We start from the raw sequence: 27,700 nt of genomic DNA, 5'->3' as shown, positions 1-27,700 counted from the left end.
ACCTTCTCTCAATCCTTCTTAAACGCAAACGCAGAGAGTTTATTTGTTGATTGCTCAAATGGTTTGCGCTTCTTCGAAGCTCCTGTGGCGTCCTCTGAACCTCCTTTAACACTTCCATTTAACTCGTGACCCTCTTGTTCTGGACGTTTTCGTTTTTTCCCATCAACAGAGTCTCCGCCAGCAGCATCTCCTTTGGCCTTCTCAGTCCACAGCTTATGACATTTTGGAGCAAGTGATTAGACAAAAAAAAAAATAATATGTACAGTATAATATAAAGTTAAAATGAAAGGAAAATGAAAAACAATTTAAAGATAATACTTTTGTCTCAATGATATGCACGGAACTGAACACTTGAAGTATAGGAACCAGTAATTCTCATTTCTCATTATAGCATACTTTAGTAAACAGGTTTACATGTATATAGCATTTTCCACAACCAGTATACGTGGAAGAATAGACTCAAGTAAATTCGTTAACTTGCCCTGATTTCAAGATTATCCTGTAGTAGAGAGAGAGAAAACTAAATGCAAACGTAAATTCAGAGATCTCTGCTTCGTTTTGTTGGGGGTCCTTCCTCAATTGCAGACATTTGTACAAATTAACAAAATTGGCAAATTGTTCAAATTTAAACTCGTACAAATCCAAATGCACATGTCCAAAGGCTAACACATCGGTAAAAAGTTAGGATGAGTTTAAAAGCTAGAGAGTTAATATCCCAGTAAAATGTCTACTTACCATCCGCTCTTCAGATGCAAGGGTGCGAAACCTGCTCATCCCCTCTTTTATTATTTCAGACTCATCGAATTCCGGATTTTCTGACAATATACTTTCCCGGTTTTCATCGAGCCAAAGCTGAAAGCCAGTTTTAGGCCTGATAAGGTGAAAAAAAAAAAAAAAAAGCAACACAAGATGAGTATCTAAAAATGTAGGCATCGCGTTGTGTACACGGTGTGACCCTCTAGTAGTGTTTTTCATGGCATATGAGCAAACTAAACAGGTCAAAGTTCCAACTTTACCCAGATTTCGCATCTTTAATGAAAACACATAACCCTATGGGAAAGATCTATGGGTTGCGCAATGTAAAATTAAGCATAAAGTAAAACATTTTACTTCTGTACAACGAGGCAAAGGTACAAATAATTAGTGTATGATTGCCGAGAATAGACAGTCTGACTTCTAGGTTTGATTTAGCTTTTTTTGGGTTTCTCCTCAGAAGCCTACACAAATAAATCATGCTCGTATTTTATCTGTCAATATGGTTTTACATAAACAAATTTATTTTAGAAATAATTCTGTTCCCACAAGTCGTTTTATATACATAAGCAAATGCATTTTGTCTGTTATTTATTCTGTTCCCACACTTAAAGCGATTTTACTGTATCGACCGTGCCCCCCCCCCCCAACTTCAGCCTTTTGATGTCACAACATTTAAAACATTTTTATGTAACTTCTCAGAAGTTTTCTTCTATTTGCTACACATGTTTACCAGCTGGAAAGCCTGGCTCTCATTACGAACAGACAAACCTAGACTTAAAAAGGACTACAAGATGAATAGTCTAAGCAGAAAAAGCCAAACGTGACCAGTAATAAGATACAAAAGGCTTCCTCTCTGCAGCACAGACCATGATGCGCTGTAATGAAGAACGTCGCGTGTTCTAAGCCAGTCGTTGCTGTAGAGGAGTTATGACTCTAGATCAGGGGTGGGCAATTAATTTTCCCATGGGGCCACATGAGAAATTGGAATGGTTTTAGAGGGCCAGACCTCTACAAACTACAAACTCCGAAGCCTTGTCCATTTTGTTAACTTATGTGCTGTTTAATAAAGTTATTCAAGCCTACGTCATTGGTAGAGGTGCTTGAATAAGTAAGGCCTGAATAACTATTAGCACAGCACAGAAGTGAACAAAATGAACAAGGCTTCGGAGTGCATACCGTATTTTTCGCTCTATAAGACGCACCTGCTGATAAGACGCACCTAGATTTTAGAGGAGAAAAAAAAGGAAAAAATATTTTGAGCTAAAAAATGGGCTAAAATATTTATTACAATAACTGAATAAGCTATGAACACAGTAAGACACACGCAGTAAGACACACACAGACACAGTAAGACACACACAGACACAGTAAGACACACACAGACACAGTAAGACACACACAGACACAGTAAGACACACACAGACACAGTAAGACACACACAGACACAGTAAGACACACACAGACACAGTGAGACACACACAGACACAGTGAGACACACACAGGCACAGTGAGACACACACAGGCACAGTGAGACACACACAGACACAGTGAGACACACACAGACACAGTGAGACACACACAGACACAGTAAGACACACACAGACACAGTGAGACACACACAGACACAGTGAGACACACACAGACACAGTGAGACACACACAGACACAGTGAGACACACACAGACACAGTGAGACACACACAGACACAGTAAGACACACACAGACACAGTAAGACACACACAGACACAGTAAGACACACACACACAGTAAGACCTCCCTCCCTAACCCCCCTTCTCAGTATCTCCCCTCTAACTCCCTAACCCCCCCTTCTCAGTATCTCCCCTCTAACTCCCTAACCCCCCCTTCTCAAGATCTCCCCCCCGCCCCGGTCACTTACCTTAAACTCCTGTGTTGGAAGCGTGAGGCGTTTGTCTCGGGTGCCGGCGCTTCACTGCTGATCGCCGGCGTCTGACGTCATATGCCGGCGCCCAGCGTAAAGCGCCGGCACCCGAGACAAACGCTTCCAACACAGGAGTTTAAGGTAAGTGACCGGGGCGGGGGGGGACACCGGACTCATTGGTGAGTCACCAGGACACTCTTTGCGGGCCGGTCCGAGCTATTCAGCGGGCCGGATGTGGCCCGCGGGCCGTGCTTTGCCCAGGTCTGCTCTAGATGTTACAGCGAGAGGCACATAAGAAGAGTTCAGGATTCCTAACAACTCAATAGAAGGCCTGCTGCCAAAACTTTATATCGAGGAAGATTTCAGATGATTGTCAACACGAAGAGAAAGTTCCAGGGACACGTCCCCAAGGGTTCCGTCTTCCTCTCAATACAAGAGCCTTGAAGGGGGCTTAGCGATGGTAGGTGCGTAGGGAGATCTTACCACCTTAGAAATCAAAAGGTTTACAAAAATGGCCCAGAGCCTTCCGGGTAAAGCTAGCAAATTGCCTAAATCACCTAAACCAAAAAAAACCCCCAAACATTTATACAGAAACTACACAAAATAGGTTAGGGTCAGCCGCAAGGTATCAAAGGTGGCCAACTCCGTCCTGGATAGCCACAGGCCTGCTACAGTTTTGGCATTTCACAAACTAGCCCGTTAGCAACTTACCCCGTGAGCCATGAAATGTGTTCTAGTTACATTACATTAACAGTATTGTAGACAAAAGAACCAAATTCCAAAATATATATATATATATATGAATATGGAAATGCATCAAAACATTTTTATACCCTAATTTGGATTTTGTGTATTTTTAATACAAGGTGGGCACTATACGGCAGCACACAATAAAAATAAAGGTTAATTCCTGCTGAACTGTCATAAGTGAAAGGTAGGAGAGGCGGGTCATTTGGGGGGAGTTGTCCAGCCAATAGGAAGGCAGAGTTTATGTTCAGATGCTGAAAACAAAACATTCCATGATTTAAAGCGGCTTAGATCACATACTGGCCATGTGGAAACAATAAGCATTTGAGGCATCTCACTCAACTATTAACTATCTGTATGACAGCAACAGAGAAGAGATAGGTCAAGAATTAAAAACGGAAATAACAGCAATTTAAAAAATCCTTAATTTTTGTATGCCCAGACAATTTTTTTTTTACATATCTGTTTGTTCAACTATAAATTTGCCCCAATTATATGTATCTATATAGATATATACACACACACATATGTGCATATAATATAATAAAAAAATATGGAAGAAAAAAAACACACAACATTGTTTAGAACTAAACGCTACATCATGTACTACCCTGTATAAAATAAATAAAAAATAAAAAGGTTTGTTATCAGCACGAGGACTGAAATTACTCAATGCCATAGAGAACCCATTACACTGGCTGCACTCACTTCTTGTTTTCCACATTGCCTGCAGCAGGGCTTGAGGAGCAACTCAAAGCAGATTTTTCCTCTCTTTCTTCGCTTTTGTTGGGTTTGGGTTTCATTTGGATAGAATGAAATAAGGAAGCCTGGCCCTGGAGGAAACAAATAAAAATCAGGCTATAAAAACGTCAATAGCATAACTGAACGCTTCTGAACAGATTTAAAAAGACAGTCAAGTCATCAAATGCACTTTAATGTATAGGATAGCTTATGGTTGTTTTTTTTTGTTTTTACATTGTTACCTTGCAAATGAAAGGGGTGTACTTGTGGGCAGATTTTAACAGGCGTGCTTTCCTGCCACGTTATTCGTTTCTACAGAGTGGTAACTGCACTAAATGTTGGAACACGGAATTTGGCAGAAGAAAAACAAATGTATCCATCATGAGCCAAGAAGAATTTACAAGTCAGCCGCTGCTTATTGTGAAGGTCGGTCCGAGACTCGGTCTCTCAAAGTTTATTCAAAGAAAGGACTATAAATATAGGCAGCTGCGATACGCTTTATTTTAGTTTCTTGTTCCCGTGCCTTTGTATGTTCGAGATTGCGCTTTAAATCGTTGAAAAAGCACTCAATCTTCTGAAACTTGAAAAAAAATAGGTTGTTTTCTCCCCATTACTAAAGTTAAATAGCTTGCAGGCAGTATTGGTGTCTCGATAATAAAGCTGTATCAAGTTCACATTTTTGTTGGGGAAATCAAATGGTTAAAACCCACCAGCTAATTCTGTGGACCTGAGACCACAATAAGACCTTTAAACCAAATTAGAGAGCACTGTGCCGATTACCTGCTTCGCTTTAGCTTTAGGAACCAGAGGCTTTATCACTGCAGAATCAGATTTATTTGGAACGTGACTTCCAGCAGCTGCTGGCTTCCTAGAAAATTTACTCATGCTGTCCAAGATATTGGCAGAACGCGAGGAAGTGCCAGAAACTGCCGGACTTTTCTGACTGCTCGACACCTTTGGAGAAAAGTAGAAAAAAAAAATTAAGCTTTTGGGAAAGGGGGGGGGGGTTGACACCACATTTTACTTTTTTTTTTTTTTTTTAAATATATACAGATACAATACCTTAAAAGGGTTGACTCGCCCTTGGTTACTGAGTACTATTGCCCCTAAAAGAGAAAATGCAAATCAAATGAAAACAAGCAACATTTTCATGGTTTCACAGCAAATAAAAGGCTGCGCCAATCTACAGTTTAAGTTTTTGATTACGTACTGTAATATTAGATAAATCTAAGACTACCCTATAAGAAAAAAGTTTAGTAAATATTAATTTACATGCAAGGTATTTTTATATTTAATAAAAACTATGATGGAGGAAAAAAAAAAAGTTTTGTTTTTATTTCCTTTTATTTGCCAACCTGCCCCCCAGTTATGCAAATCTGCCCCACAGCTTGCTATTCTGGAACATAGGGGGTATAAGGCATATCTGGGGGGGGAACTCTGCCCCCCAGATATGCCCCTCTGGATATGCCTTATACTCCCTAAAAGCCCCCCTATATGCCACTCTGCCTCCGATATGTCTTATATACCCCTATTTACCACTCCGCCCCCAACATATGCCTTATTCCCCCCTATCTGCCAATCTTGCCCCTAATATGCCCCCCCCAGACCCAACGATGCATCCATAGACTTGAATACAATTCAAAATAATGCCCCAGCGGGGACAAGGGTAAGTTACAACTAAAAACAAACCAATCCCGTTCCCAGGATCAAAAATACCCTTATTACCCCACCCTAAAACATCACTTTTATTAATATGTTTAAAAGGTATAACCAAAAATTTTTTTTAAAAACACCAGTGTCACCAGTCCTACCATGAAAGGTATACATCACTGTAACATGAGGGCATATGCCCACAGTCATATAACACTAATAATATTAGATCATTTTTAGTAAGCACTACAGCACTTTCAAGTTGACTTTTTAAAAGATGTATTCTTTGATTGTCCGGACTATTTATATATTTATTGAAACCGTTAGTCCTTTACATGTCTACAGAATCAATAGGTGCACTCCTTAGTGAGCAACTGGTAATATTTTTCAAATGATTTAGCACTTTATGATTCACTTACTGTTTACATGCATTTGAGACACTTTATATATATATAAAACCATATTTCCTCCATATGCTCTGATTAGTTTCCTAGAAACCTCTGTTGTCTATATTATGAAATATTTATGTCTTGATTTTTTTATATTCTTTTGTATAATAAAATAATATATTTTTATAAGGGCTTGTGTAGAACTCTTTTTATACAAGGTATACAAATAATATTAGATCATATATACTGTTGATGGCTGCAGTCCTAACAGAAATAATAGAATTATGACCAGTGACACAGGCTTATTAAAAACTCAGACGATTAGCCCCCCTGACATGTTTCGCTCCTCAGAGCTTCATCAGAGGTCTGGCCTCATGTTACAGTGACGTATACCTTTCATGGTAGGACTGGTGACACTGATGTTTTTTTAAAAAAAAATTTGGTTATACCTTTTAACCCCTTCGTGACAAAGGCTGATTTTACTTTTTGTACCCTTCGTGACAATGGCCGTTTTAACATTTCTGCGCTGCTCGTGTTTAGCTGTAATTTTCTTCTTTCCCGTTTACTGAACCCACACACATTAGATATTGTTTTTTTCAGGACAAGAAACATTGTTTTTTTGCTTTTTTCTACCCATTATGGGGCAATAAGTACAGGTAGCGTTTTGCTATTTCAAAGCCATTTTTTCCAAATCTGGTAATTCTTCCCCCCATGTGCCATTTCGGGTATCTTTGAAGCCGGCCAATGCAATTTACCCCATCAAGTCATATATTTTTGAAAACTAGACAGCCCAGGGTATTCCAAATGCTGGTATTTTAACCCTTTCCAAGCACTTATTCTACCATCAGCCTTTGTCAAACTTTATGGTAGTAATTTTTTTGCATTTGTTTTTTCACACACATTTTACTTTAGGTATAAATAAACAGGTTCTGGTATATGTCACTATCAAAAAACACCCCAATATGTGTTTAGCAACATCTCCTGAGTACAGCGATACCTCACATGAATGATTTTGCCTGGCTGTTTGGGGGCAAAAGGGCCACATTTGGGGCATGCACATTTTTCAATGTTGCACTTTGGCATTTGGGGATCCACTGCCCATGCCCTATTTGGCACATCTTTGAGCCGGGCCATTTCAGTGTGCCCAATAAAGCTATATATTTTTGAAAACTAGACACCCCAGGGTATTTCAAATGCTAGTATTTTAACTCTTTCCATGCACCATATCTACCACCAGTCTTTGTCAAACTTTGTGATAGTCATTTTTTTCCATTTGTTTTGTCACACATTTTACTTCAGGTATGAATTAAAAAGTTCTCGTATATGTCACTATCACAAAACACCCCAATATGTGTTCAGCAACATCTCCTGAGCGCAGTGATACCCCACATGAATGATTTTGCCTGGCTGTTCGGGGGCAAAAGAGCCACATTTGGGGCATGCACATTTTTCAATGTTGAACTTTGGCATTTGGGGATCCACTGCCCGTGCCCTATTTGGTACATCTTTGAGCCGGGCCGTTTCAGTATGCCCAACAAAACCATATATTTTTGAAAACTAGACACCCCAGGGTATTTTAAATGCTGGTATTTTAACTCTTTGCATGCACACATTTTACCACCAGCATTTTTTTAAAGTTTGCAGTAGTATTTTTGTGTGTGTATTTTTCCCACACACACCTACTTTATGTATGAATTTACAGCTCCTGGTACATGCCGCTGTCACACGACACCCCAATATGTGTTCAGCAACATCTCCTGAGTACAGTGATACCCCACATGCATGGGTTTGTCATTTTTGGGGGGAACTAAAAGGCCACATTTGGTACGTGTGCATTTTTCTAATTGGAAATTAGATGTGTGGCCATCCTTCCCCCCGTGTTAATTGGGACCTTGTTGAACCCGGCCAATTCAATTTACCCCATCAAATCATACATTTTTTAACCCCTTAAGGACCGGGCTCATTTTTCGTTTTGTACCCTGTGGGACCGAGGCTGTTTTGACACTTTTGTGGTGCTTGTGTTCAGCTGTAATTTTCTCCTCACCCATTTAGTGTACCCACATAAGTTATATATTGTTTTTTTCAGGACAAGATGGGCTTTCTTCAGATACCATTATTTTGATCGTATCATCTTATTTACTATAAAAAAAATAAAAAAAACGGTGAAAAATTGAAAAAAAAACACATTTTATGACTTATTTGAAAAATCTTTTACTCACCTAAAAAAGCAAGTAAAAAAACTAGCTAAATAGATTCTACTACTTGTCCTGAGTTTAGAAATACCCAATGTTTTTATGTTTTTTTGCTGTTTTTTGTAAGTTATAGGGCAATAAGTACAAGCAGCGTTTTATGATTTCCAAATCTTTTTTAACAAATCTGGTCAGTCTGCCTCCATCTCCTCTTTGGAATATCTTTGAAGCCGGTTAACTCAATTTAACCCATTCAAACCATATATTTTTGAAAACTAGACACCCCAGGGTATTCCAAATGCTGTTATTTTAACCCTTTCCATGCACCAATTATACAACTACACTTTGTCAAACTTTGTAATAGTAATTTTTTTTATTTTTTTTTCCACACAAATTGTACTTTAGTTATAGATATACAGGTGCTGGTATATGTCACTGTCAAACAACACCCCAATATGTGTTCAGCAACATCTCCTGAGTACAGCGATACCCCACATGCATGGGTTTGTCAGATTGTTTGGCTGGTAAAAGGCTACTTTTGGGGCATGCGTAATTCAGGTGGTCATTTGGTCATTGTGCCTCCCTCTCCTCTTTGGAATATCTTTGAAGCCGGTTAACTCAATTTAACCCATTCAAACCATATATTTTTGAAAACTAGACACCCCAGGGTATTCCAAATGCTGTTATTTTAACCCTTTCCATGCACCAATTATAGAACTACACTTTGTCAAACTTTGTAATAGTATTTTTTTTTTTTTTTTTCACACAAATTGTACTTTAGTTATAGATATACAGGTCCTGGTATATGCCACTGTCAAACAACACGCCAATGTGTGTTCAGGAACATCTCCTGAGTGCAGTGATACCCGACATGCATGGGTTTGTCGGGTTGTTTCAGATTTAAAATGCCACATTTGGGAAGTGCGCTTATTTTCTCCATTTTGGTCAGTCTGTACCTATGCCCTATATTTGAGCTAGGCCACTCCAATTTACCCCATCAGCCATTTTTTTTATATATTAGACACCCCTTGGGTATTTGAAGTGCTTTTATTTTAACTCTTTGTTGAGATTTTTGAGAATTTTTAGCACTTGCTCAAAATAATAAACTTTATTTTTTAATTTTATTTTATTTTTTTAATACTTTTTTTATATTTTTTTTTACACATTTTGCTGGTACTGGATGGTTCATCTAGTGACATCACTGCATAATTATTTTTAAATGTTAGCACATTTTTTTTTTGTTTTTTTTTCCATTTTTTTTTTTATTTTTTTTTTAATATTTTACTAATCACATAGTGATTAGAAAGCTGGGCTCCATTGACTTGCATGGTTGAATGCAGTACCTGTATTCAACCAGCAAGTGGAGCCAGTTCTCTAGAGGGTCTGGAGACCCTCTAGCGAACTTTTTCGTCTTTATTGTTTTATTTCCCGGGCCGCCGCCATCTTGCTTGATGGCGAAGATCACCGGCAGCGGCGGCTGTGACCGCTCTCCGGAATGGGATTGGTTTGTTTTTATCCATAGACTTGCCCCCCATGCTCCAGACTCAAGTGGGGGAAGTCGGTGGACGGCTGCGCCATGCGCACAGACAACCTCCATGGCTACCAGGAACTAGCCGGAGTGACATGACCTTCCGGTACTCCGGTGTAGAAGCCCCGGCGGGTAGCAGCAAAGGTTGTCTACACGCATCCTGCAGACGTTCACCGGCTGCCAGAGAGGAGGATCCAGGTTCTCTGGAAAAAACCTTGTCTTATAATCGAGCAAATACGGTATTCGGTGCTACTACTGGATAACGGAGTGGAGGTTCTTGTTCTTAGCAGGCAGAGCCTGGGGGGGTGGTTTCCAACCACGGACAGCAAGCTCACCATGCCATACGCAAGCCTACCAAGTGTTTTTATCCACCAACTTAGCAGCACGGTATATCACAAAAGGAAGTACACAAAGAAATGGCTATTCGCTAAAAGAGAATCGTGCAATTCATTAAAAGTAAATAATTTACCAGATTTTGCTGCAGATTGTTCTGGCGATTTTACTTTGTTGAAAGGATTCAGCGCTGTAAAAGAAGAAGAAATTAAAAAAAAACGAACTTTGAGGGGCGAAAAAAAGGAAATTAGAACCAAATGTAAATAGTTTTATAGCATGCATACATGTATTTGTACCGTCTTGCAAACAGCTCTACAGAAGGAGGTAAACATGAAACTAAAGCTGACCAGAGTAAGGAATAAGTAAATAATTAAATGAAATGGATCCGAAGCCTTGAGTTATACCTGCGCAGGCATCACTCCTACCCATGCATAGGATTCATGACATAATATAGGGGTGTCCAACCTGCGGCCCTCCAGCTGCTGCGGGACTACATCTCCCATACTACTCAGCCAGCCCCTTAGCTGAAAGAGCATTATGGGAGATGTAGTCCTGCAGCAGGTGGAGGGCCGCAGGTTGGACGCCCCTGGGCCATAATACAAGACGTGTAAACAGAAGCTGGCCATATTTATATACCGTGGGTATATCATGAACAGCAAACAGGTGATTCCAGCTTGCATTAAATAAATTACTTTTGTTCTTATTCGGTTTGGGAATTTCTGGAGAGCCCTCGGGTGCAGGCTGTTCGGTCTCCTCTTCCTCGTCGTTCACGTCGGCGTTCTGTTCAGGTGTATTCGATTCGGCTCGCGCTTCTCCCCACTCGGTGGCACTCCTCCTGTAGCTAAAAGGAAACATCCCTTAACACATCTACGAGGATAAGGACTTCCAAAAGCAACCTAAACAGCCATAAAAATATTTTACTTATGGTTTAAAATCATCCCACTGAAGACAATTTTAACCCCTTAAGGACAATGGGCGGTCCCTAAACCCATTGAAAACAATGCATTTTGAGCCCGTACACGTACAGGCTTTGTCATTAAGGGGTTAATTTAGCATTTGTAATTGAGTAATACAAGAGACATATGTATTTACATTTTAGACCTATATACATACATACATACATAGTGACCAATACCTATTAACAGAACTATGAATTTGGAATATTTACACTAACATTACTTATAAGGTTACTTTCTGCTTTTTTGTGTGCATTTTCTTCTACTGAGCCAATTAGCGCTTGTCCACTTCTGTATATTGTTTTGATTAGTGATCACCGAGTACAGATTAGCACTAATCTCGAAATCTTTTTAGAGCCAGACCCTTAGCTGCTGTGATTAAATTAAATCTAATTAGGGATATGGGGATCTAATTTTCTAGATTAGGTTTTCCGTATTAAAATAACCAATCTGCGCAGATGACTTGCATGGTGCGAAAATAAAGCAAAAAGACGCTATTCCACTTATAGCCCGCAGATCTACAGGATTCCTGCACGTCGTTCATTCCACATTGACAATCTATCAATCTGCTGAGAAGCTGTCATATGTACGCATTGGAATGTAGCGGGCGTCTAAGCTGTATGCAAGCATGTGAAACAGGTTAGGGTTCCATTACAACCGTTCATGGGAAGCAATATAGATCTTCACCAAAAATCAAATCCATATTTGCTTTATTCTTCCTTTAAACAATGAATTTGGGAACACACATGTATCCAAACTAGCGATTTGAAGTGGTCAGGGTATTACCCAGCATTCAGCCGGCTGCGGAAATCTTCTTCCTCCTCCTCTTCGTCCTCCTGTTGCATGGCAGACGCCAACTCGACTGCCTTCTCTAGAGCCATTTCACTGAGCCGCTGGGCCAGCGTTAGTCTCTTGGAGCGCGAGGCATACTTAATAGCCAGGTTCGTCACATTTTGAGTCATGAACTCGGCAAGCTCCATACACCGGAATTCACGCTCTAGTTTGCAAGATAACTGTAGGAGAGAGAGAGAGAGAGAGAGAGAGAGAGAGAGAGAGAAACAGTTTAACCCTCCGCACACCTGAGTGTTAGCGCTAGCACCATCGCCAATGTAATAACTAAAATCAATCCTATCAGTGCCTTGGAATCAGCTTTATCTCTTGGAAACTACAAATTGATCATGTTTTTGGTTAACAACCACCACTTGTTACAAGAAGAAGTAAAAAAGCAGGCAGCCTGAAGGAGCGCTGGACAATAGTTATAAATGTTCTGAAATTGTGGACTGTTGCTAGCGGCGCAGGCACTTTTTGTTCTGAGGTCAGGCTAATTCCAATGTGACTGGTAATAGCACAGTTCAAACGAAAGAACAAATGTAAAATGTGTTCCTAGAAATTCATCAAGTAACAACATTCCACCTACTGCAAACATCTTCATTAGCAGTTCCTGCTGCTCCTTTTCAGCCTCTGTCTTAACATTTTCATTACATTCATAGCCATTTTTAGACAAGTAGTCGATGTGATTGGTGAAGAGTATGGACCGCCAATATTGTTCCTGAGCGGGGGAAAAAACCCAACGATTACAGTACGCTATGGCAAAAACACAACACATGCTGATCTGTACTGCGACTGCTCTTCGCAAAGTATACGGCGACCCCCTAAGCGCTTTCCTCAGATCTATCACCATTGTTACTGCTTTGAAAGAAAATCATACCTCCATCTGCCCCTTCTCTGTAGTAATTTGACAGTAAGGAAGATTAAAGGGGAGAACAGCCACCGCTGGACGAGGAAGCGTTGGAGGGAAACGTGAACCTTTGCAGGGAATACATCTGCCAACAGAAGTAGAAGAAAGAGATAAATCAAACCAACAGCAACGGACAATTCAGGCGCATATCATTTGGGACGTAGTTGTCCTGTCCTTCCTACGTTGAGCATGGGTTACTTACCGCAATTGTTGGGGGCTCTCATAGACACCCACCACCCAGTAATGATCCGATTTCCCCTTGCAGTGCTCCCTGGTGTTACATACAGGAACCCACGTATTTCCGAGGCCACGGTTTAGGAGTCTCACAACACCCTCAGAATCAACATAGCACGGCGTACCTAACACAAAAAAAGCAATGCTGTGAAAATGACCATTAGTGATTAACATACGGCATAGTGGCGGCAAACCACCTCCACCGCTAAATGGAAATTAATCAGTGCCGGGCAGACGTAATGTCCATTACACAGGGACCCCTATTATTCAAATACAAATGACACGCGACATGTCTGCCACGGGCCCCACACTAGTTATACAAGTAATTTTTTTTTTATTAAAACCAGACAAATTCTGCAAATATCCCTATCAAGGTCGTGTATCAAGAGAGCACATCAGCCTCACAGGGGCAAAAAATGGAAAGTAACCACCACACAACATTAAGACATAATATCAGCAACGAGCACCACAAACTTATCATCAATCAGACTCTAAAATCACTTTAGCCATTAAAGCCTTCGACTATTTCACATAACGTTACTTTTATTTTATTGAATAATTTCCACAGATGAGTTTAGTTGGTTCCCACAACTAATAGAAGGCTACATTTGGCAGGATTTAAGAGAACACTTGCATCCCGCATCTGTGTTCTACTGAATTGCAGGGTACAAATCAGAAAGCATCCCTTCCATGTTTATTTTATTGCCAGTATTGCACAATCCCAAGTTTGCTTTCCTGGAATGCAGAAAACTGTTTGCCGCTTACAGGCTGTTAATTACATATAATAATTATTGAAAACACAATAAAATGCTAAAAGCTTAACAAGCTCTCCCAGCATCACGTCTTTGGATCAGTGGTGCCCCCTTGTGGTAATTTGTATGTAGTAACACACAAGTGTTCCCAGTTTTAAAAAGGACACACCAGCCATAACATGCACGTTAACGCAGGGCTCGTTGACCCCGCGGTTGATCCCAAGGACAGGCGCAAAGAAGGTAAGTAGTGTATATGTCAGAGTCAGTGTGTATTTGTGTAGTGCTAGAGTCAGTGTGTGTATACATGTATAGCGCAAGAGTCAGAGCGTTTACTGCATCGCAGTGTCATATTCAGTGCGTATAGTGTTAGATTAAGTGTGTATATTTATGTATATTGTTAGCGAGTGTGTGTTGTTGGATAGTGTTTGCATGTGTATAAGGGTGTGGCATTAGCGCATATGGTGTGTGTTATATGACATTAGTATGAGTGTGTGTCAGCATATAGCATTAGAGGGTGAGTGTTAGTGTTAGGTGTTAGCATTTGTGTATATTAGCATACAGTGTTAGTGGGTTTAGAAGTGTTTCTGTAAACGTCTTTTAGTGTATGGAGTTCACATGTATGTGTATTCGTATGGTGTCCAGCGTATGCTGTTGGCATGTAGAGTGTTGGTATACAGTGTTAGCAGGAGCGTGAGCGGATGTCTGTGTATGGTGTTATCGCGAGTGTGTCAGGGGTGAGCCTAAGGTTTGTGGCACCTGGGAGATGGAGAGAAGGGGCAGGAGACTGCTCGACAGGCGTATTTAAAGAACACATTTTAAAAGTACTCATTAAGTACCTTAATATTCATTATTTTTGACTGGGGCCGTCAGGGACATTAAACTGTCCAATTAACATAACAGGATTAGACAGCGCTGACCAGGCTGTGGCCATCTAGGTGAGGTGAGCAATACAGCTATATCTAGGACACTAATTGTTTTTGTATGGAGGAGCAAAGAAAAAAAATCCAACACCGTAAGGACATTTTCAGAACAATTTTGATTCTATTAAAAAAGGCAGGGAGGTGTACACTATTATTTGTTAACCCTAAAGGCGAAAAAAATCTTTAACCCCTTCAGTACCGGGACGTACCTGGTACTTCCTGGTTAACAGTCACCGGTAGACCGGGACGTACCAGGTACGTCTCCTCCAAAAAACGCCCCCACATCACCACAATCGCGGTGATCGTGGGGGCGCTGCTGCTGCTGTCTGCCCAGGACTCCTGGGCAGACAGCACAGCCTGTCTAAGCCCGCCCCCAAGCCCACGATCACTCCCACGGAGTGATTTTGTAGGCAGAAACAGCGATTGCAGAAAAATCTGCAATCGCTGTTTCAGCTGCTACAGGCAGCTTCAGGGAAGGGGGGGGGGTATTGAATGGGTCCCCACACAAGTGGAAGCCCAGGCAGACCAGCAACAGCAAAAACGAGCCCCCAGAAGTCCTCTGATCAGTCCTGTAGGACTGATCAGAGAGACTCCTCCCCTACAATCTCCAGTCTATTGGAGATTGTGTCCCAGCTGCCAGAGGCAGCTTCAGGGACAGGGAGACAGGGTTCTTTGGTCTCCACATGAGTGTGGAGACCAGACCCCCCCACCCCCACCCTTCCTCAGTTAACCCCTACCCCCCTCTTCCTCAATTAACCTCTTCAATGCTGCGATTGTGTATGACCCCCATCGCAGCATTGCAGGGGTTAATATTAGTCCCCACAAGCTTGTGGGGACTAAATATCAATGCTGTGCTTCAATGGAGCATCAGCATTGAAAGAGTTAAAAAAAATAATGTAAAAAATAATAATAATAATTTTTAAAAAAAATAAATAAAAAAAAAATAAAATAATAATAATAATAAAAAAAAAAATAACAGCACTGACCTGAAAGTCCAGGGTGCTTCCAGGTCAAATGCTGGGCTGATCAGATCGCCCCTGGCCAATAGGAGTGATCGGATCATTATGGCAGCCCACGGATGACCCTGCTCTACAAAGAGAGAGGGGTCATCTAGGGTAATTATGAAAAAACACAAATTATTAATAAAATGAAAAAATCATAATTATTACCTGATCACTTGTCGGTGACATTTTAAGTCGCTGATTATTGATCGGTCTCCCTGATTGATGTCAGCGGCCTAAACCTGTCACTTACAAGTAATCTGATGAAAAAAAATATTTAAAAAAATGTAAATGCACATGTTCCAGTTTTGCCCTCATAGCTTCCTCAAAAAATACATGAACCATGCATGTGAGGCCTTGTTGGAACCAGTGGGGGTTTTGTTCTGCAGTTGCACATATTCTATACAAAATATAATATAAAATCTAAAGCAACATTGCAACATATGCAAAAAAAACCAAAAAAATATAAAAATACCTCAAAATTTGGCAGCAATTGGCGATAAAATCCCTGTTTGAAAAGTGTCAAAATGACCCTAGTTGTACACCTTGACTTATCTACTGTTCATAAACATATAATTTTGGGGGGGTAATCAGTATCTGTGACAACTATTGCAGTTATTAGACTGCCATGCCAAATTTGAAAAAAATTACATTTCAAAAACGTGATGCATGCCTTGCAATATTTGCCCTATACTGGTCAAAATAGATAAAAATCCTGGCCATGTTGGGTGGTTTCCAAATCAGGACAAGTTAATGAATATATTTGGGATAATTTTTTCCCATTGGTTTAATGTGTGTACAATTTGTATGTATACAAAACTGTAAAAAAAATGCGTTTTTTTCATTTTTTCCCCACTTTTTCTAGTTTTTTTTCAAACAAAACAATGTACTACCCAGCTTACTATGGTTTCAAATGAAAGCCCTACTTGTGCTGAAAAAAACAATATATGATTTGTGTGGGTGCACCAATTGATAAGAGAGAAATTACAGTTGAAGAAAGACATGGCAAAAACACAAAAACGGCTCCGGTCCTTTAGCGACACCTTAGTATCAAAATCCCGGTCCTGAAGGGGTTAAATTTTTTTTTAGTGTCTCTTTCTTTCAGGAAACTATGCCGATGTTGGAAGAACTGCCCGTGGCGAGTACTTACCTTCAGCTGTGAACCCAAGCCAGGAAAGGCAACTTTTTCTTGAAAGAGGCAGAGGGTCACCATGCAAGACCTGTCGCTTTTTCTTTCCTACTTCTAGCAGCTGTACCCCCAGACACTGATTGCCATCAAAGCCGGTCCCTGAAGTGAAATGCATTTAGGATAGGATTACCGACGATGATAAAGTAACACAAGATGCATTACATGATATTACCTAAAATGCTAATTAAGGTCTTACAGTAATACAAATGAATTAAACCTGGAACAGCATTTAACGATAAACGCAAACATAGCACAGAGTGAACAACAATAAAATAATTTATTGGTCTATCCCCTTTTTTGCCAAGATTTGCTATGTATCTGTGCCAGGGGATGACAACTGGGAAGCCACAGTGTGGAAAATTGCTATTCCTTGTAAACACATTGCTGGCACCTGTCTGGATTTAAGACTTTACAGATGTTTTGTGAGTCTACTAACCTCTGTGATAAACTATAAGTAGCTGTTCTCCATGACCCGCCAAGCAAACGACCGGGCCAAGAAGGCTTAGGATTTCCTTCTGTACACCACCGACTGAGAATATCCGAAGCACTTGGGTGCTTGTGGCACACGCCACCCACCCTTGCCCAAGGCATATAGCCTCAACATCTTCACCTTTGGGCAAATCCACTATCCATTCTTTGCTGGTATCCCAGGAGCTAAAGTGCAGACACTGTAGTTTGCTGGATAAAAGAGGAAGGAAACAATATAATAACTTCTGAAATGTAGTGTAAGTAAGGTAGCACTTTGAAGAACAGGAAAATTATCTCTAAATTCTGCTAATCAATTAGATACAAATGCAGAGACCAAAAGTTAAGTCTCAACGTTTCCACCAATACCTGTACATCACAGCGGACAAGGCAGTGCCGTACTGGCTAGCAGGACATTATCGTCTAACTATATAATATTGTAACGATATCTCCTATATGAACATACAAGCTATTACCTGGAAAAGCAAATCACTCACCTAGACAACTCAACTGTGCTATCACAAGCCAGCAGCACCGCTTCCTGGGATAGATCTGCTATCGTATGGTTTAACGTGTTCGTTAGGTGGAGAGCATGGTGTATAGACGTGTCATGAAATTCCACATCTATAGCTCTGTCCTGTTCATCGTTGTAACAACGAATAACTCCAATTGAGTTCCACATCTGACACAAAAAATGAAAGAATTAGAATCAAGAGGGAAACTTGCTGGGTGTTTACTAGTATGAGAGCAGCACAACGGAAGACTGTTTTGGCCGGAGCAAGACACTTAAGGACTAATTGTCTTCTCTCTCTGCTTACCATAAAGCGATGCGTAAGGTGCGAGGGAGTAGACCCAGGCTGGAAAGGTTTCTGCGGGGCAGTTGGCAAGGGCCCATCATAGGAAGGCCTTAAGGGAACACTAGAAGGAATCTGCCTGAGGCTGCTGGTTAGATCATCGTCATCCTCTGGATTCTCGCTTTCACTAGGCTTCAAAGATGGAACATCTAACACAGAAACAGACAAGGGACAAGTAGATCAGTCATGAAACAGATGAAAATTTGTTTTAGACATTCACTTTAAAAAATGGTGTCGATTTAGCTAAGCAGAATTTGGAGGCAAAAAAAACTGTACAAAAAAAATATTTCTTCTTAGTCCTTGATGGGAAAAAAAAATTATTTCCGTTTCCTCCAAAAGGGGGAAGAACAATAGAGCAATCTTGCAGCCATGGTTTAAAAGAAAGGTTTTAAGTACAATATGCACCCTCCCCCTCAGAACTCTTGAAAAAGGGAATAAATTGTGCAAATTATACCTGAGATTTCACGGTACTTAAGAACTAGCTTTTGGAGCCGTTTAAAGATATTTATGTTAGAAATATATATATATATAAAAATACTCAGGTGAACCAACAAAGATATTGGTGCAGGCACACTAAGCATCCCTCCTGTCAAAAATTTTAAATATAAACATTTAAACAAGCTGCTTATTACAGGATTTAAATTTTTTTTTACACAACTTTGTAGTTACAATATCACCAATATTATACAATATTCTAGTATTCTATAAAATAAAAAATATTTTTCTCGTTACAATCGTTTGATATTGTATGCTAACCCAAAGAATTTTAATCAAGTTAAGGTTTTTGCCGGAATGTTTAATAAATAAATAATAATAAAAAAAAACCTTGTGACCGAGATTTTGCTTGGTATAAACTAAAATAAAATTAGTCATACCAAGAGAGTTATCATCATCTAATATCGCCCCTCTGTTCCTAATACGTCCAGACACAGGCATGAGGTTGTCCTCTTCCTCATCATTAACAGCTGCCCCCTCATGATCAATCATGTCTCCATTCAGAAAGTCTTCATCATCGTCGTCGTCCCCATCAAAGAGCTCATCATAATCCTTAGTTGCAGCACTCGGGACCTAGGAAAAAAAACAAAAAACTGCTTTTTTGTCAGGACATGTTTAGTTTAACTCAAATTGAGGTAAACGAAGCATCATGTAACAAGATGTCACGTGACTAAAAATGGGAATGTAATATACCGTATTTGCTCGATTATAAGACAACCTCCCAAATCTGAATATTAATTTAGAAAAAAAGGAAAAAGCCTGAATATAAGACGACCCTAAAAGGAAAAAAGTTTTACCAGTAAATGTTAATTCATGTAAACTATTTTTTTTAATAAAAGCTATGATTGAGAAAAATATTTTGGTTTTATTTCCTTCTATTTTCCAACCTGCCCCCCAGTTATGCACATCTGCCCCAGAAATGCCTTATACCCCCTATATGCCACTGTGCCCCATGATATGCCTTTTAACCCTATATGCCACTGTGCCCCATGATATGCCTTTTAACCCTATATGCCACTGTGCCCCATATGCTTTTTAACCCTATATGCCACTGTGCCCCATGATATGCTTTTTAACCCTATATGCCACTGTGCCCCATGATATGCCTTTTGACCCCCTATGTGCCACTCTGCCTCCAGAAATGCCTTATACCCCTATATGTCACAATGGCATTAAGGGGGTTAAAAGGCATATTATGGGGAAGAGTGGCATATAAGGAGGTTTAAGGCATTCAGGAGGCAGAGTGGCGTATAGAGGGTTAAAAATGCATTTCTGGAGGCAGAGTGGCATTAAGGGGGTTAAAAGGCATTTCACAGAGCACTCCAGAAATGCCTTATGCCGGAAGGAGGCGTGGCTAGCAGCGGGGGTTGTCTGCGTCCATCGCGCAGACCTTCCCCGACTGTCAGAGACAGGAGGATCCAGGTCCCCTGCAGCTGCGGGGGATCTGGATCTTAGTCGTCTCATAGTCAGACCTATTTGAGGTCTGATTATAAGACGACCCCGATTATAAGACGAGGGGTATTTTTCAGAGCATTTGCTCTGAAAAAAACCTCGTCTTATAATCGAGCAAATACGGTATATATATATATATATATATATATATACTGTTATACACAACTGCACCAAGTATATCGTCATCCACATAGTTTCATGCAGGACACAAATTAGCAAATTAAATGAAAAGCCAGCTCAAACCATATGTCTGCTGATTAATAACCAGACGACGGGTTGCAGTCTATGCCAGATCCGGAGCACCCACTCCAACTGCAAAATGAAATAACCAAAAGCTGGCACTTGCGAAACGCGTTAAGCAGCATCTGTTCTGTCGGCTGGCATGTTTAGTACTATTTTTTTTTTTGCTTAAAAATCTGACAATATAAATTGTTACTACGGGACTACAGACCCTAATAAAGGAACTATTATATGATTTTAATGTTTCATTTGAGCGTCTCATCTTTATTAATTCGCATGACAAATTACAACAAAAAGTTTACAAACAACTTAAATTGTGACTCTCATTCGAGACCCATACATGAGAAGAGGTGTTAAGTCAAATAATAACAGCATAGCATACATCCTGGGCATATGGCACAAACTTTAAACCTCACCTTGGTTTCTAATGTCTTTCCATCGCCTTGGCAGACGTTCTCCAACAGACCCAAGTTCCCTTCTGTGTCTGTGTAGGCAACCTGAGACAGTCTTGGGTGCCAGGCCAATGCGCAAATGGTGTAACCCTTTTCATGTTTGATCCTTGTTTAAAAAAAAAAAAAAAAAAAGTTAACAGAAGTGGATCACGGTGATATAAATAAAACATACACACATACACTGTATATATTCTAATGTATGGGTTAGACATCTACAGAATAGGTACTATTATCTCCAACTGGCTTCCCAAAACAAGTAAAAGTTGAAACAGACTTACTAGCAAAGCATTGCGTAATTACGTCAACTGGCATCGTGAGAGAAACGTCAAGCTAAATCCATTACAGAAGCAGTCTTTCGTTAAAACTTAATTTAAAGGGGGTATTAAATTAATAATTTGAAGTAATCATTAGCATAGAGAACCCTGCTCCTCACACACACGAGAAGCAGCATTTAGGGGATTTAGAGATTCCATTAGCTCTATGCTGTGATCGAAGACATTTATTGACCTATGATGTCACCACTAAAGAGAGGCAGCAGTTTCCCAACTCAGTACCCTGAAGTAAGACACAATAGTATTGGTGTAGCTATAAATATTTTTCACCGGCCAAATGTTTGTACCGTACACACACATTATATAGACAAAAATATTGGGACAGCTGACCATTACACCAACAGGGACATTAATTTGTAGTCGTTCTCCCCTTAGCAGCTCTAACAGCTTCCACTCTTCTTTCAGTGGGAATTTTTGCCCATTCATCCAGTAGAGCATTTGTGAGGTCAGGCACTGGTGTTGGATGAGAAGGTCCAGCTCTCAATCTCTGTTCCAGTTCATCCCAAAGGTGTTCAATGGGCTTGAGGTGAGGGCTCTGCGCAGGCCAGACGAACTCCACACTAATGTCTACGCATTTACAAAGTCCCTGTAGGTGTAATGGTCAGGTGTCCCAATACTTTCCTCCATAAAGTGTATATAATAGTGCATACAGAGAATAGGACACAGAAGAACAAGAAGGATGGCATAAGGAAAAGAAGTCCCAACTACACTACCAGTGACATTTGTTGGGTTCACCACTTTAAAAACATGGCACAAAAACAGTGTGTGTGTGCACAAAAGTGATGTGTGTACTTGTTTAACATACATACATTATGGCGATTATACAAGAACATTAATGAAACTACCTTTCCATGCAGGCTTTGGTAGTTATGTTCCAGGCTACTATAACACCATCCACGCTTGCTGCTACAAGATACTGTCCACAGGGAGACCACGTCACCACGTTCAAAGGCTGAGAGGCAAGAGAGAAATACAATGAAAAAATTAACACTTATCTTGCATTAAGACTGTGTAGACAGGAATACTAGCTAATGTTCCTAAACAAAGAAAATACTAACATTACAGGTTTCAGAATAACCATTTAAAGAACCCAGTCTTGCATAAATATGGCCATTGAACAAACTAATAAAAAAAAAATCTATACAGGAGGAATGTTGGAATCTAAAGCTAGAGGGTCAGATGTTTAGATTTAATTTAAGGAAGTTTTACTTTACTGAGAGGGTGGTAGATAAGTGGAACAGCCTCCCATCAGAATTGGTAGAGGCTAATACAGAGAGAATTTAAACTTGCATGGGATAGCCATAAAGCTATCTTGAACCTTGAACCAGACTAAGTTCTGAGTCCTTAAAACAGGAAATATGGCCAGACTAGATGGGACAAAATGATTTGATGGTAGAGAAGAATCGAATGAATTTTATTTTAAGCCGTTCTGAGCGCAGCAGTTTACTATTTCATTGCATTTATGTTAGAAAATCAGAGGATGTGGTATTTTAACTATTTACACTTTTTTAAAGATTTTTTTTATTACAAGGTTTTCCGTTTATTCATGCAACATTTTGATACGGAACATCTACGGAATACATGGATGTCACGTGCTGTGCCAAGAGCATGCCCCACAGCTGATGAGGTCACAGTTTTGGAATGAATGCGTGTGCTTTTTATGTCTTTATTATAAAAAAAAATTTAAGCCAATGTATGCAATATCGCATAGCAATTCCACCTTGAGTAACCCAAGCGTATTGAACTTCATGGCAACAGTGCTGAACAAGAGCTGCACCAACACATCTGTGTTATGCTGATTCACTTTACACACCGGACACCAGTGAAACATGGCATGCACCTTTTCAACAGTGTAACACAAACTGTATGGATCATAGATAACTAACATTGATGGTAAGTGGCTTCACGGATAGGGTATGCCAAATACACACAAGACTTACAAGAACACTGCATTTGAAACTTTTAAATATTGTTTAAACCAAAAAATGGCATTTTACGGTTGAGACCTAAAAGGAGCAGACATTTATTAAGATGAGTATTAACTGTACCTGCACTATAAAGTCATCTGTGAGAGTAAAGCTCTTCTTCCAGGTGTCTCTTTCATATAAATGAACTGTTTTGTCTACTGGTACTGCAAGTAACTGAAAATCAAAAGAACAGAAAAAAAAGATATATAATTCTTAAAAGATACACCAACTGAGCATCAAAGAGAATTAATAATCTGTTTAAAATCGGATACCTTTCCACTCTTTGGTTGCCACTCCAGCCGGCAGATGGACTTTGCATTGACAACATCGTTGCATTTCTGTAGCAGGGCAAGATTTGATTCACAACTCTGGTAAAGACAGAGACCACAAAATTAGATCTTTGCACAACAGATAGAAAAAATAAGCAAATTATTATTAATCAGCAAATGCCCTTGTTTTCAGGTAATGTGGCAAGCCAGACAGCTAGCACACAAGATGTAAAGCAAGCAGATGAAGGATGTATTTAGCGAGGGTTTTATGCAAAAGTTTCTCCAGCTTTCAGTCCTGTACTTGCCTGCTGCGTGATATTCCAAATTCTTACAGAGCCGTCACAGCTCGCAGATGCCTTGACGGAATTAAATAAAATAAACAGATGCATATTAGAGTAGGAAAACAAAATTGAATTGTTCATTAAACTTATTATCAAATATCATAATTATATATAGCGCATTGATGACCATAAGCAGATACGTCAAAATATAAAGCATGACAAGGAAGGATGGGCTCCATCCAATAACCAGAAGATCATCAGTTGAACAAACTCAATTTAAATAAGTAAAAACACTTAAATTACAAATACAATTTAAACAGTTAAGCACCTTATATGCCAGCATAACAATGAAAAGTCTTATGGTGTGCTTGAGTACAGGTGTGCTTTAGTTTATACATAAAACATATAGAACATTAGTAACAATGTAGCCAATATCAAAAATGTAAATTTTAGCAGTCGTACCAGGTAAACATTTTTGGGATCAAATGAGACACTTAAGACTGGGGCATCGTGTCCGCGCATGGTTGTCTGCTGGCTGCTGTCTTGCACATTCACAACTTTCACCAGGAAATCCCTACAATGTAATAAAATAGTTGCCCGTTAGTGCGCCGATAAACATTTAAACATTATCAAGAACTCAATGAGGTTTTTAACAGTACACCCACAAAAAAATTGACAGACAGATTAGACAGGCCAAATGGTTATCTGCTGTGAAGTTAATTAAAAGAGCAAGGATGATAGGTGCACTCAATAACTAAAATAGTTGAGACAATTTATAAGTAGAGGATGCACTTAAGACCGTAAGACAGTATTTGTTCTCTTACCCTGAGCCTGCAGCTATACTTGTTCCGTCACCATTGAAGACTACGTGATTAGCATAGGTAGTGAAACGGGTCAAAATTCCATCGGGGTCCCCATCTGGATATGTGTGTAACTGTATCGAATTGTTGGAAGAGGCAGTAACAACTTTTCCATTCTACAAAACAAAAACACAGCCAATTCTTGAGGAACTTACTTTGTGCCACTGCTATGTGCTGTAAACAAATATTGCTTCAAAGAATACAATTTTGAAAGTTGAGTACATTTAATTTATACGCATAAAATACACTTGGACGATGGGTATATTCCATGTCTGACAGACAGGAGGATTGTGATCCAAGACAGCAAAAAAATGAGCTCAACTACGGTATTTTTCATTAGCTACAGAGTGGAGAAGTTTCACCTTCAAAAACATATCAAGAACAAGATCCCCCCGCCCCCCCGACAGTTCTATATCTTACCATCGATGTTCCCCATTCACCCCATGCCAGAGTAATTCTGAGCAAAACAAGTTACAGGACTGCTAAACACCTGCGTGTGACTCGAAACCCGTAAGTCGTTCATCTACTGGGTGTTGAGTCTTCACCGAGATTGGCCAAACGAGGCAAATAAAATTGACATATTGAAATAAACTGACCTTGTTATTCACATCGTTTGATACCTAAGCACCTGCCGTTATCCTAGCACACTGGTGCTGGGATCAGTAATTAACTCTGCAGTGGGAACACGTGAACACACAGGCACTAACTTTCACACATGAGATACTCAACGCTGTCGACTGGCACATCATAAGCTACCACTGCTTCAATGAAAGGGAGCTTCTAAGAGGTTCCTCCACAGGTTTCATTTAAACAGTAAAATAAACTCAGTTGATCACACGCTAAAATAAAACAAAAAAGAAAACCAGACCGCAAGAACAAGCATTTACCTTTAAAGCAAATGAATACGCTTTTTCTCCAATGTTTACTGATTTGGGATCATCGTCATCTATATTTTCCCAAATCCTTATGTCCCCATCACTGCCACAAGTTACCAAACAGCTGGGGGAAAAAAAAAAAAAATTATACAAGGCTTGCATTACTAAATTACGTGGAATATAATTAAGGCTGCAACTAACGATCATAATCGATTAGTTAGCCGATGATTTTTTCGATTAATCTATTAATCGGATGAAAATAGTTTAAATAAACGAAAAATTTAAATTAACAGGATGTTTAAAACAAACAGCAGAATAAAAAAAAAAAAATGTGAAAAACGCATTTCTTGTTTTTATTTCCCAACCTGCCCCCCACCCGTTATGCACATCTGAGCCCAGGCTTGCCACTCCACCCTCCCCTGATATGCCTTATATCCCCTATATGCCTTATACCGCCCTGATATGCCACTCCACCCTTCCCAGATATGCCTTATGTCCCCTATATGCCCTGATATGCCACGCCACCCTTCCCAGATATGCCTTATAACCCCCACATATGTCACTCTGCCCCCCCAAATATGCCGTGTACCCCCTATATGCCACTCTGCAACCCCCCCAGATTTACCCCCCATGCTTCAGGCTCCTTGGTGCCTAGTAGGGGCAGCTGGTAAACGTCTGTGCGATGCACATAAACAAACCTCTGCTGCTGACTGGCACTTTTGCTGGAGCTTCTATGACTGAGCACCGGAAAGTCATGTGACACCAGTGCTCCATCATAGAAGCCCCAGTGGAAGTGCTGTCAGTAGCTGAGGATGAATGCGTGCATCGCATAGAGATCCACCTCTCTGGCAGCCGGCGAACGTTGTGCAATGGGCTTCTATGGTGGAGCACTGAAAGGTAATGACACGCTGGTGCTCCATCATAGAAGCCCCGGTGGAAGTGGAGGACAGTAGCAGAGGATGTCTGTGCGCATCGCACCCCCCACCGGCTGTCAGAGAGGAGGATCCGGGTCCCCTGCAGTGCTGCGGGGGATCTGGATCTTAGTGCTATTATTCAACCTCTGTATAAAACGCTACATATACACTAATAAATTATATTATATATATATATATATATATATATATATATATATATATATGCGTTAGACATCCATTTGTAACTACATTATATGTATTTCTCTCTTTGAAGTAAAGACCTTGATTGAAATATGATTTCAAAATAACAGCTGAACTGGCAGATATTTTTCATTCTTTCATATTCGACCCTGCTGCCGTTATATATTAATATTAGCCCCTGCTGCCAATATATATACAAATATTAGACACTGTTGCCAATATATTTTATATACCCCCTCACTGCCCCCCCTGACCCCCTATCTTCCCCCTTCTCCTGCCCTATCTACCCCTTCTCACCCCCTTGTCCCTATCCACCCCCGTCTCACTCCCTTCTCCCTATCTACCCTCTCCCCCTTCGAGGTTCACTTACCTTCCAGGAGCACAACGCAAGGCCTCTGTCTCCCTGCTCTGTCACAGTGTGCGCTGCTTCACTGCTGTGCGCCGGAATATGACATCATATTCCAGCGCTCAGCATGAAATGCCGGCACCACGACCAAGACAGAGGCCTCACGGAGAAGAGTAAGAGGCGCCGAACGGTTGCTGAAAACTTATTCCAGCACCTCTCGCTCTCCTCTCTATCATGATGTGGGGGGGGGGGCATGGCCCCCTCTGCCGATGCCACTGTATACACACATATATATATATATATATATATATATATATATATATTCATACACGTTAGGAATGTTAACAATATGTGGATAACAGAAAGCTCTATACTTCACTTAGTGCCACAATAATTACCTTTCCAACACTAAGCTACAAAAGGCTTAGCAGAAAGTCATTAAATCTTGAATTAGAAGAAAAGCGATGTCATCGACCAAACAAAAAAATTACCTTCCACCGTCATCAAAACAGACATCTGTGTGACCCTCGGGATGTCCGTACCGCATCGGCTTCTTCAGAGCAGGCATCTTAGAAAATAAAAATCTTATTCAATACCATTGTGAGTCTTAAACCAGTACAGTTAGCATATTAGCGGGAGTGCCAGTAACATTAAACTGTCCCTTTAAAGATGCTG

General features: G+C 40.2%; 1 protein-coding gene across 1 annotated transcript; it reads right to left on the bottom strand.

Annotated features, from left to right (window-relative positions):
• Nucleotides 1–8: 8 nt before the first annotated feature.
• Nucleotides 9–27,593, bottom strand: LOC149279469 (WD repeat and HMG-box DNA-binding protein 1-like). The gene is made up of 25 exons (XM_089501157.1): nucleotides 27,517–27,593; nucleotides 25,577–25,688; nucleotides 24,654–24,805; nucleotides 24,292–24,403; nucleotides 23,854–23,904; nucleotides 23,552–23,647; nucleotides 23,361–23,453; nucleotides 22,158–22,264; nucleotides 20,945–21,086; nucleotides 19,217–19,409; nucleotides 18,306–18,490; nucleotides 17,985–18,169; nucleotides 17,459–17,700; nucleotides 16,984–17,121; nucleotides 13,129–13,285; nucleotides 12,897–13,011; nucleotides 12,606–12,737; nucleotides 11,975–12,201; nucleotides 10,925–11,073; nucleotides 10,369–10,422; nucleotides 5,206–5,249; nucleotides 4,924–5,097; nucleotides 4,111–4,235; nucleotides 736–871; nucleotides 9–212 (listed from the first exon to the last, which is right to left on the bottom strand). The coding sequence occupies exons 1-25, from the start codon at nucleotides 27,591–27,593 to the stop codon at nucleotides 9–11; spliced, it is 3,402 nt and encodes a 1,133-aa protein (XP_089357283.1).
• Between the last annotated feature and the right edge of the window lie 107 nt (nucleotides 27,594–27,700).

Source organism: Sceloporus occidentalis, unplaced genomic scaffold (genome assembly GCF_023333645.1).
Source record: "Sceloporus occidentalis isolate IW3139 unplaced genomic scaffold, rSceOcc1.0.p SCAF_165, whole genome shotgun sequence".
Taxonomy (NCBI): domain Eukaryota; kingdom Metazoa; phylum Chordata; class Lepidosauria; order Squamata; family Phrynosomatidae; genus Sceloporus; species Sceloporus occidentalis.
The sequence above is the reverse complement of the archived record's forward strand: the minus strand, read 5'-3'. Positions and strand labels throughout refer to the sequence as shown.